The sequence below is a fragment of the Emys orbicularis genome, chromosome 2 (genome assembly GCF_028017835.1).
Source record: "Emys orbicularis isolate rEmyOrb1 chromosome 2, rEmyOrb1.hap1, whole genome shotgun sequence".
NCBI classification, from domain to species: Eukaryota; Metazoa; Chordata; order Testudines; family Emydidae; genus Emys; species Emys orbicularis.
The window spans coordinates 184135010-184147521 of NC_088684.1; the positions used below are offsets into that span (position 1 = coordinate 184135010).

At 40.0% G+C, this 12512-nt stretch overlaps 1 protein-coding gene across 1 annotated transcript in view; it reads left to right on the top strand.

The window, feature by feature from the left end:
- Positions 1-12512, top strand: part of TMEM245 (transmembrane protein 245) — a 127290-nt gene that overhangs the window by 110745 nt on the left and 4033 nt on the right. Inside the window, exons 15-16 of the mRNA XM_065399749.1 lie at positions 9381-9481; positions 11572-11746. Coding sequence (XP_065255821.1) covers positions 9381-9481; positions 11572-11746 — 276 coding nt within the window. The remainder of the gene's footprint in view (positions 1-9380; positions 9482-11571; positions 11747-12512) is intronic.

Below are 12512 nucleotides of genomic sequence, written 5' to 3' on the forward strand. Positions count from 1 at the left end.
TAAGTGAAAAATGCCGGTTAACTAAGAGGGAGGAAGTTTGGGTGAAGGAGGGAGTGCAGGGTTGGGGCACGGGCTTTGGGAGGGAGTTTGGGTGTGGGAGGGCACTCGCAGCAGTGGGAGGGGGTGCCGGATCTGGGGGGCGCTCACTTTGGGCGGCTCCCACAAGCAGCGACCTGTCGCGGCTGCTCCTAGGCGAAGGCATGGCTCTGTGCACTGCCTCCGCCCGCAGGCACGGCCCTTGCCAATGGGAGCTGCTACGATTCCCAGCCAATGGGAGCTGCGGAGGCAGCACGCGGGGCGGAGGCAGCACGCAGAGCCGCCTGTCGCACCTTCACCTAGGAGTAGCAGGGACAGGTCACCACTTGTGGGAAGCCGCCTGAGGTATGCGGCTCCCGGATCTGGCACCCCACATCCCCTCCCGTGCCCAAACTCCCTCCCAGAGCCCGCGCTCCACACCCCATCCCACGCCAAAACCCCCTGCCGGCCGAGCACCAACCGGAATTTCAATGAAGATCAGAAATGCCGGTTTATAGAGGTTTCGGGTTAGTGACGTGCCGGATAAAACAGCTTTTATTGTAGTAACTTAGAAGATGTAGAGAGCTGTGTTATGCAAAAGCTGCATCAATCACCTAAATGTATCCAGGCTATTGCTTTCACAGAATAGTCAAATAGTGGAGAAAATGAGATGGTGATACAGTTCCCAGAGAAAACAATTGTCTTCCAGCATTTTAAGGGTAAAAGTGTATAATATGCTCAGGAAATCTAGAATGTGTGAATTTTTGACTGCAGTGTTAATAGTATACCTTTTTAATTGAGTGAGTTTTTGTTAACATTTGTTTAAGTCTTGAAAAAGTCTGCATGAACTGTATGTCCTTTCAGTAGCAGAAGTATCTTTTACAGAGACTTATGGCTCATAAGAATGCAGAAAAGTGTATTACATTTTCACAATTTATAGTTCTTGTCTGTGTGTATATAGTGTTCATTTGCTTTCAGTGAGTATGTCTGAATAGGGTGGGGGTAGAAGGTTAAAAATGGCATTTCCAAAATTTTCCTTCTTCCCCTTTTGCCTTTCTGAAATCCGGATAGAATCCACTTTTTGAATCAGATTTGTGTACCAGAATCTATGCTTTGGCCTTGGTGGTGAAAACCTTTCAGATTCACATTCCAAATTAATTTAGTGATGTTTCAGGTTATGTGCAGAATGAGGCAGACCCTAGCTCTAAGGAAAGGGTGAACTACCTGATGATCACAATGGAGTGTTAATTTTGAAAGCTAATGATAATTTAAATGTCATAATTAACTGTTGGTTAATTACTGCTGGTAATTTTAACAGAAATAACGAGCTAACTTGCTTATTTCACAACTTAAAATAGCCTCCCATACCTTCCTATGTTCCAAAATCCTAAACTATCCCTTGCTTTATTTATTTCAAATCTCCAGTTTTCCCTGAATGGCTGGCTGTAATGGCTGGACTAATACCATCCTCTGAGTGTGGCCTAGAGGATAGAGCATGGGACTGAGACCCAGTAGACCTGGGTTTTATTCCCAGCTGTGCCACTGACCTGGTGGTTGACCTTAGGCAAGTCACTTTCCCTCCCCCTCTCTGTGCTTCAGTTTCTCCATCTGTAAAATGGAGTAATGATATTGATCTCCTTTCTAAAGCGCTTTGAGATCTACTGATGAAAAGCATTGGATAAGAACCAGTTATTGTTGAAAATTAATGTTCAGGGTGAATATAAACTTAATTTTAATATAAAATTAAATAATAAAAGGCATATTTCAGTTTGTTCATTCATTTTACTCTGCAAACCCTCCTCCCATTTATTTTTTAACTTATCCAGAGCTACTTCAGAATTTCTAGTCTTCTGCAACACTCCAGTGCAGCATTTAGGTCAAGCTGCAAAAAACATATGGGACCTTCATAATATACGGTACTACTCTCAGTGCACAAAATCACTTGTCTGAGGAAAATATTATCCTCTTCTAAGCTCTCTAAACTAGGGAAATCAGGTATATTTAGCTAACATTAGCTGGTTGTGTAAGAGCTTCCATATTGTTTTCTAACAAACACGGTCAGTATTGTAACCGACATAGGTTGTTCACTCTGTTTTTGTGGTTACCATCTGCCTCATGTGCCTGACCTTTTAGTTATCGCTCAACCAGATATATCGACTAGCATTATATGGGGGTCAGTAATTTAAAAAGCTAAAATTTCTTTCCCCAACCAGACAGCAGGTTTCCAGAAAGTGTTGTTTGTGTATTTTCATTCTCATCCAGTTCTCCTCTGGATTGTATATAAATAAACATATATAATATTTATATATATGTATGGTATATGTGTTTATAAGTGTATATAAACAGAATTACATACAATTAAGGTATGAAATTGTATGAGGACTATTATATAATTGTGTACAGGGTAAAAGATACATATTAAAATTACATGAATAAATACAAGTATATTTAAATACCATGTAATCTAAAGATGCTTAATTATACCTTATATAAAACTATACACAGGGGTGTGTGTGTGTATGTATATGTGTATATATATATATATATATATATATATATATATATATATATATATATATATATATATATATATAATGAATGAATGTGCAACTTTAACTAAGGCATTTTGAGAGATTAACTATGTAACTTTAACTTTCTCCTCATTATATCGCCTCTGCAGATCCACATGTTAGGAGTAACAAGCACTGTCTTACAAATTGCCACCCCTCTCAATGCAGTAAACTATCAGGGTCATGCATGTGCATGCTCCTTGGATGCAAAATAAAATCTCTACCTGATCACAATCCCTCATTTCCTCTCTTCTCCAGCCTGACCAGTCACAATCCTAACCACCTCCCTGCACGGGATTAGTATAACTCTTTTTTTAATTGTTTAGTAATATTGTGGCAGACCATTACTTGAATAGGCAGGGAGGATCTTGGTCTGGCTATGACAAGATGCAGTAAATCTCATGAATGGAGCACCATGAACAAGGTCAATGCTTTCTCATCTGCTTGTGGAGGAGTGAAAACCACCTTAAGTTGCTACTATGAACAGGCCTGAGTGGTCTTCAGAGGAATCAGTGGTTGGATTTTTTTTGTTTTGTTTTTTGTTTTTTTGTTAAGTGGACTAATCCATATGTAAATTTGCTTGTCACAAACTGGAACACACAATGTTCAGTGTTCTGTGCCAGAGAATGTAGACACATTGAAATGGCAGGACAGGACCTGAGTGATCTTGTTCACTTCAACAGATGTAGTTCTTGGATATATTATCCCTCTTCAGGAACCTACATTTTGTTGTTCTTCAAGCCCAAGTCTCTCCTAATAGTGTGGTTGCTGGGCTGTTGAAGCTGGGGTCACTGTGGGTATGTCTACACTGCCATTAAAAACCTGCAGCTGGCCCGTGCCAGCTGACTCGTGCTCAGAGGCTGTTTAATTGCAGTGTAGATGCACAGGGTGGAGCCCCGGGCTCTGGAACCCTCCCCCTCACCACTCTAGAACGCGGTGAGGTGGGAGGGTTCCAGAGCTTGGGCTGCAGCCTGAGCCCAAATGTCTACACCTCAATTAAAAAGCCTCTTAACCTGAGACCTGCAGCTAGCCAGTGCCAGCTGACTGGAGGTCTAATTGCAGTGTAAATGTACCCTGCGTTTCTTTAGTCAATCACATCTTTGCTATTGAAATTATGGGAAACATCTTCTAAGGAGTCATGTTGGAGGAAGTCTTTTCAAGCTGATAGTCTAAACTTAAGGCTGGCCCAATTCTTTTCCATTGACTGATTTATTTTGGAACATTTTATGGCTCATAAAGACAATCCTTTGTTGATTTACAGCTAAAGTGTACATAACTATCTCTGCTTACCTTTTTACTGTGCAGGGGATGGGGCCAAGTCTCTCCCCTCCCTTCCCCCCTCCCCCCCCCGCCCCCCCCACACCTAGTACCTAGTAAAATGGCTTCTTAAGGATATGGTAGAAGTGTATTTCCAGATTTGTAAATGGATGAGTTTGTTGTATTTAAACTTAATTTTCACAAGTCTCCTACAATTTGAAAACTCATCTACCTATTCCTTCACATTGCACGTTCACCGTTTTTCTTTGTGGCTGTAACATTAGCCAAGCTCTGATGGCACACACGCTTGATCCTGTTTACACTTTCTCCTAAGGACCAAAGTAGTGTTGAGCTCCTATCATTTTGTTTAGTAGAGTGGTCTCTGAATTTTACTGAATCAGTCAATTACTTTGCCATAATTTTTCCTTTCACATCTTCATGGTGGAATTGGATATATGAAGAAATATTATTAGTTTTTTTTTCTTGATAGGGCAAACTTTTTAAGAGGGCTAAAAGATTGTGGCTTTTCACAAAAAATCTTAACGAACAAGCTGTTTCAGTTCTGCTACTTGCAGCTCATTTCTTATTTGTACAAAACATTATTCTCTCAATACTCAGTCTAGATCGGATGTTCCATTTTGAAGAGTAGTGCTTCAGTCTTTTAAATTAACAGCTTTCCTTCAGGATTTTCACTGCTAGCTAGTCATTTCCTACAGCAGGCTTCATGCTCAGGCAGTGCGATAAAGGAGAGAAGTTGCCTACCAGTAACTTTTTTTCTGAATGTATTGCCTCTCCAGATCTATCCTGACCCCTCTTGTTTGGAGAATTAAGAGATGTATCCAGAGCTGGAAATTGACAGGTATCTAGGGTGTGAGAGCATCAGTTTAAATTACTCAGTTCCTGTGTCCATGCTTCCCATTACAATTGCAAGTGTGGCTATCTTTGTGTATTACATAAAGTTTTAAGTAATACATGATATTTAAACCGTTGCTATCACTTTTTAGTATTAAGATGCACAAAGTATAAACACCCCCCAGTAGTTCCATTATTTAAACAAGTTTACGGGGTTTTAATTGTAGTAAGGTTCTCCTCAGTGACCTAACAAAAATGTGTAAAGCTTGTTCTTGTTAGCGTGTCTCTCCTGGGTTTGTATGAGGTGGAATATTGGAGTTCCCCTGTTTCAAATAATGTCTCTATTCATTCTCTACAGGATAGCTGATAGTAACAAAATTTATTTTATTTTTTACTCCCCAGATGTCTTTTTCTCTTCCTTTCCCTAACTTCATACTTATAATTTATGGTTACTACCAGTTCTCCCAGTGTACTGACTCTCTTCCGCAAGTTACCTGCCTGTGATGGGTCCTGTTGTTGCCAAATGGCACTCTGATAAAAGCGGCATTTTCAGCTTCGTCATTAGTTTGCAGTCTTGTAGCCAACTTAATAACTAAGGCAGAGGATTTTTGCTAAAGCAGGTGGCTGGGGGATGACTGAAAAGTTGACTTCTCTTCCTTTTGTGTATCTCCTGAATCTCTCTGAGAGACGAAAAGTAAACCAAGTATTCTAGGTTGCCTGAGCTCCCTTATCCCTATTACAGAGAAGATACCTGGCCGCTGCGCTGTGGCAGGCCACCAGCTGGCTTCTGACATGCTATTCACTGTACTATATTTTACAAGTTGTTGGAACAGCATATTTTTTCCAATTTTTAATTATATTCGCATCCAGTGCACAGAGTGCATGTACCCTTAGTATAAAAACATGTTGGTAGTTTAGGATAGTGTCCAATAAATTGATCCCTCATAGGTCCACTCTACTGCCTCACATGAAAACTCTCCCTCGGGCCCAGTCCACTTGCTCCTCTTTCCCCAGTGCTCAGGAAAAACTTTAGAAAACAAATAGGCCTTGTAGAGAGCTCTAGAAGTAAAATAATACTTTCAGCTGAAGCAGATTCCACAGTCCAGAAGCCCTCACTTGTAAATGTCGTCCTTCCGTCTTTTCTCTGTGTGACTAGCGGCTGTTTGCCTCATGTGATCTCAGAGGTATCTCATGGGGGAAAGGTAGTGTGAGGTAACCAGGAGCCAACTCATTTAAGGCCTAATTAGAGAAAATAACCGTAAATTTCACTAAGAAATTAACAGGAAGCTCTAGCCTCACTGCATTAATTCTAATCCAGTACTAACTGGAAAAAGTCAGCAATCACATAGTAGAATCTACAACTTTATGGCTAAGTAGAAATGAGGAAAATGTATTTTTGGCCACTGCTGCTATGTAACTATCCAGAAGTACGTGGGGATCCAGCATGATCCCCACCCCTCCACCCCCATATTTTGAGCTTGAATAGCACAAGGTGAGCACTCCTACTATTCTTTTGTTTTCTCATGTGTGTGCCTTTTGCAGTTAAGTAAAACCAAGAATATCAAGATATGCCATACACTGTTCTTGAATTTCTGTAATCCCATTTACAGACCACAGCTCATCCACATGGTGTTCCTAAGTGATACATTTTGCATTTGGCTTTCTGACTTGTTTGAAACATGTAAAGACTGAGGAACATTCACAGCTCCCTATTGGATTACACATCTGAGGAGCTTCAAAAGCTCAAATTAATCTTTTCCGTGTGAGTGAAAATGTTAGCTTGCTAAATTGGCTCAAAAAGGTCTGCCACTTTTTATGGTAATATAGAACTTTGTGATTTTTGCACAAAACCACTCTGAGGGTCTGTCATCACAAAGATGGAGGAGATAATGCATAATGTTGATATCCGTTACTAAAATGACTAACTGGGCTCACATTCAGAGATGTGCTTCATGATTATGATAGCAGAAATTGGATCCAAATGTTGAGAAGTTTTGAGTGTAACAAATTTAAGCTTGTCCAGTCAATTTCCTGGGTTTTATTATTCTAATGGCATATACATAATGAATAACTGGCTTATCAGTGTAAACACTATCAGACTTACTTAAAAGCTCTGCCTACTGCATTATCAATAAGTAATTAACAAAAATAACGTATCTAAGTAAATACGCAGCTCTAAAGATATGTAGTGATTTTTTTATGGTCTCACTGAGATTAGTTCTTCGTGATCTTTGCAGATTACATACTCATTGAAACGCTGGCATACTAAGAAAATATTAGCTATTGCTAATTATAAAAGACATGTCTGAAATGCCTTTATTTTAAGCTCCAAGTGCAGGGCATAAGTGGATGCAGTTCTTACAGATTTCACTTTATTAAAATGAATTTGATCCTCTATTTCCAGTGCTTTCCTGTGTGCCGAAAGCAGATTTGCAATTGTTTTCTAATACACAGTTATATTTAGAAATCCAAAGGGTTTTTTTGGCTCATGGAGTTGTTTCTGTTTACTATTGCATTTATCACAGTAGGACAGTCCTCTCTTCTTTCATAGGCTATGGGGAAATTTTCAGTGACTTGAGTACCCAAAAATCTCTCAAGTAGCTATAGATGGAACAGTTTAATTTCAAGTGAGGTTGGTACCTCAGACACCTGCCTCAAGCCAGAGCTCATAAACTGAAAACTAATATCCATCCACTCTCAAAAATCTCTTTGGAGACATGTATCATACTAATTTTGGCAAAGTATACAAGCATCTTCTAAGAGAGAGTAAGCAGAGAGACACTGTGGGGATACTTTTCAGTGATTTTTTTTTTTTTTTTTTTGGCTAGACATATTAACCTCAATTTTATTTGTGTAGCAGCTCATACTCCATTTCAAAGGACAGTATAAACCTGAGGATTTAAAAGTTTTATATTAACCCATACTGGAACTTGGGCTCCCACAACCAATGTTTAAGTATTAAAGCGTAACGTAATCCTCCTAATTATGATTTTTCTTATTTTGAAGGCTCCTGACAAGTTATATAGCAATTTAAAAAAAAAATTCACTTCCCCAATTAGGGGCCTCACTTAATGGTTGCAGACCCCGATCCTTGTTATAGAGAAGAGGGGTTTGCTTCATCATTAGAAGGGAACGCCTTGGGATGGGTTCAGGAGCTAGAAGGGCCTGACAGAGGAGGAAACTACTTTGGCAAGAGCTTAGGGATTAGGCGAAGATGGGAGGGAAGAGACTAATTCTTAGTGTTTATCGGGAGGAGAGCCCTCAGTAGGTATAGCTGAAATGGTATTTTATTACTTCCTTCCGGGCTTGGTGGTACATATGTAGCACTACCTCTTTGTGAGCAACTGTGAAGGCTTTCCTCACCAAAACCTAAAAGTCACTGATCTAAAGATCTTGGACATGGAAACCAACTACAGACAAAATTGTATACAGGGTTTAAACTAACACTTCTCACACTAGTTTTGAGAAGCTAGTGGGTAAAAAAAACAGGAATTTCAGTTAATCAGAACAGAACTTATATTTTTTTCTGACACTTCAGATATGATTTATTTTGATAGTGTAAGTAATTAAAAACAGAACTAGTTCTGTAAACACTTTCATTACAAGAAAATTATATTCTTTAAACTTTTGTAGCGAAAACTGGCATATTGCGTTCAATGTAATAGAGAAGGAGAGTGCAGAAATAATGCTGATTGTTTTATCTGATAGTTGAAATATGATAGTATCTTAATATTTTGAAGTTTTTACACAAGCTCTGATGTTTAGCTTGCTTAATGTAATTGTTTTTCTTTTGTAAAGATTTGAGCTGTTTCCTTCTAGCATAATTTAAAATATATTGTATATTTTGCATTAACCAGGACACGAAATATTTTATTTCAGACTATGCTTTCCCCATGTGGTACTATGGCAAATGAGATCAGCTATAGTGCTCAGGGTGTTTTCAGTGAAGCATCAACAACGTTGTAAACCACTCCCTCCCCACCCTGCCACCCATATTGATCTGAATTTGTTAACTTTCAGGTCACTGGGCAAAACTTTTTTTTTTTTTTTTTCTCCGCCATGTCTTTTCTGGGCAAGTGGCTGAATGTTTTGTGTTGGATGATGAGCTTCTAGTTTAGGTCTGTTTGAGGATTTCATATTTGAGACATTAGTCCTAATTTTTAAGTTGTGTATATATACCCACAGCTTCACATAGGTGCATTTTAAATTACTAGATATACATAAATTCCTACAAAAACATTTGATACATTATACAGCTCCTAAAATGTGGGAGTAAGGTGGCAGCAGGGAGAGGATAGCAGGAGGAAGTTGAAATCATTGGGGTCTTCAGCCCCAGCAGAGAGATGATGTAGATGATGATTAGCAAGGGAAGGCACATAAAGCTAATAAGTAGAACTGTGTGAATAACTGAATTTTCAGCTCACAGGCAGTTTAGAAAAAATGGGGGGGGGGGGTCATTTTGGGTTTAACAGAATCTGACAATTGTGAAAATTTTGGCAAATCAAAAAAATCCACTTTGAGTTGAACGCATCCTTTGGCATAGGGAATAAATGGATAATTTATTCATCATTAGAATTGAACCAAGTAACTTACTTCACTAGTAGTATGATGCACTTGGACATGTGTTTTAATATTTCCCCCACTTTTGTAATCAGTAGTTTAATTGGGTTCCTTTGATCATTCTAGAGGTGTGTTTGATGCTTCTCTCAAAATGGCTGGGTTCTATGGACTGTACACCTGGCTCACTCACACCATATTTGGAATTAATATTGTCTTCATACCATCAGGTAAGAACCAAAACAAATGTTATTTATTTTACAGATGGTAGCTATGTATCCTTTTATTGTGCAGTGGCAGTAGTGATTAAATATTGCCCGTATAAAGACCTTTGTTTGAAATATTAATAATTACACATGCAAACTATGCTAAAGGAACTTTAAGATTTCAAATTCAAGCACTCAGAAGTAAGGAAATGCCAGAACTAAGGTTGGTTTGTGCGGTCCTAGGCTCACCAGACATCTTGTCCTAATCTACTCCTTTCCCTCCAACAGTCCAGTTTTTGACCCTTCTGCAATAAGACTGCTTCCTTTGCCACGCTTTGAGAGTGCCATTTGGGGGTTGTCATTAAGAGCACAGGAGAAGGGAGGCTTTTTGGTGTCGGCGCCATTGCCTGGCTCCACTCCAGCCTGGAGCAGCCGCAATGGGGGAAATCTGTCTTTGCTCCTGTAGCCCTGGGCTAGAGAGAGCATGTGGTCTGTGGGGATGGCATATGCAAAAGCCTGTCTCTCACTAACACGCACACAAGCTGTGAGGGAATGAAGCATGCTCGCTCACTCTGTTGCGTTGGCGCATGCCCCATCTGACATTAGCAGCTGTAAGAGTCTGGAGCATGCTCAGTGAGGACAGAATCTTTTTTTTAGCACCTACATTCTCTGAAATCTCTACTTTTCAAAGACTTATAGGTCAGTCAAATTTGGGCATACGTCCTGGGGACAGCGAAAGCCATATCCCTGACAGATTTCCAGTCCCTGCTCTAAAGCATGGGATGGTAGAGCTGTTCAAAGAACTTTTTTCCTAGCCTCATTCTTGGAAATGCTGAAGCTTTTATTAAAGGGGGGGGGGGCGACACGGAGGCCCACCTGAGACAGGCAGATGGCATGACATGTAAAATTTCAGTGGAAATGGTTAAAGTTTAGCAAAGTTGTAAGCAACTGAAAACAGGGCCTTTAAAAAAAGGAAGTGTTGGGCAACTGTAATAACAGGTAGCTTTACGAGCCCTGTCTATAATAAAAATATAAATAATTTTTTTAAATTTCCATATTTCTGATCACAACTGTATTGGTGTATAAATAGTACTCCTGGGGGCATTCTGTGCCAAAAAGTAAAATTCTGTGCACAATATTTTAAAATTCTGCACAATTCTACCATGTTTATTTGTCAAAATAACACTACATAATCATGCCAATTTCAATTATTTTTGTGATTTATTTCAAAATACCTGTCAGTAAGAATGTCTGTAACAATAGACACACACAAAGATTCCCCCAGAAGTAGAGAGTTAAAGAAATGTCTGACAACACAGTTCCTGTTTCTCTGCTCCCTTCCCCCGCCCAGAGCCCAGCTGCGTGCCTCCCCACCCCCCCAAGCCAATACATCTGAACCCTCTCCCTCCCCCCAGAGCCCAGCCACGGGGGGCCCCCCTTTGCCCAGATACCCTTCCCCCCCAAGTTCAGGTATCCAGAGGGAGAAACAGTCTGATGCTCAGTCCTAGGCTTGCATGGAGTTTCCTAAGCACTACCCTTTCCGTCCCTCAGAGTGTGCTGGGAACTGCAGCTGTCAGGAACCCTTTAGCTCCATCCTCCTCCCCCCAGCAGTGTCTTCTATGTGTGAGCTGGGCTCTGCTGGGTCTAGTGGCCCCTAGTGGTAGCCAGCAGCGCTGCAGCCCATTTCTGTGGGGGAAAGGAAATTCTCCGCGCACAACGTTAATTTCTGCAAAATTCTGCACCACTGCACAATTCAGAATTCCCCCAGGAGTAAAATAGAAGTTTCTACCTTGGGTTGAAAAGACTGCTTCTCCTGCTTGTTTTTTATTCACATCCATTTTTATGTCACAATCAAACATTTTTGATATGGAAAGAATTTAGGTATCAGAATTTTGGAGAAGGAGTAATAACCAAAAAAAGGAAGAGTTGTATACTCCAAAGGCCTGATTCTCAACTTTTTTTTGTGCCTTATTCCAAGTGGTCCCATTGATTTAAATGGGGCTATTTGCACAGTAAAAGTGGCAGAATCTGACCCAAAGTATTTTTTGTAAAATATTATGTTTTCTGATCTCTCCTTCCTAACTTCTGACTTACCGTGTACTCTATTATGTTAGCATTGGCAGCAATCCTTGGAGCTGTTCCATTTCTGGGAACATACTGGGCAGCTATACCTGCAATTCTAGATCTGTGGCTCACCCAGGGAGAAGGATGCAAAGCCATTTTGCTCTTGGTTTTTCACCTGTTGCCAACGTACTTTGTAGACACAGCAATCTACTCAGATATATCGGGGTAAGTGTCTCACTGAAGACCTCTCAAAGCATGCTATTTTTTATGTTGGATCACATTCTTGCCTTAATTAACTTTTGTCCAAACGATAGTGGTGTTTTCAGTGTTTTAAGCACATGAACAGGTTTATTGAAACCATATAATAATTAATAACTAATAAATCTTACTTTTCAGAATGTCAGTAGTACCACAACACTCTCCTCTCTACCCAACCAGTCAGCAGTAGTCTGCATGTTTAAGTCTTACATCATACCCTGAAAGTCAGCCATCTCTGGCTTTGCTTGAGCAAGAATGGAAACAAATACAGGAACATAGGAATTGCCATATATACTGTATCAGACCAATGGTCCATCTAGTCCAGTACCTTCATTCTAGAATGACCAGTACGAGATGCTTCAGAGGAAGGCACAAGAAACCCAGTAGTAGGCAACTATGGATTAATCAGTCCATAGTGAACGTTTCTTTCAAACTCCCTTCATGTGGAGGTTGAATTATGATCTGTACTGCATACAGGTGTGGTTGCCTCATCTCAAAAAAGATATACCGGCATTAGAAAAGCTTCAGAGAAGGGCAACTAAAATGATTAGGGGTTTGGAATGGGTCCCATCTGAGGAGAGATTAAAGAGGCTAGGACTTTTCAGCTTGGAAAAGAGGAGACTAAGGGGGGATATGATAGAGGTATATAAAATCATGAGTGGTGTGGAGAAAGTGAATAAGGAAAAGTTATTTACTTGTTCCCATAATATAATTTTATTTGGTGGCCCCTAGT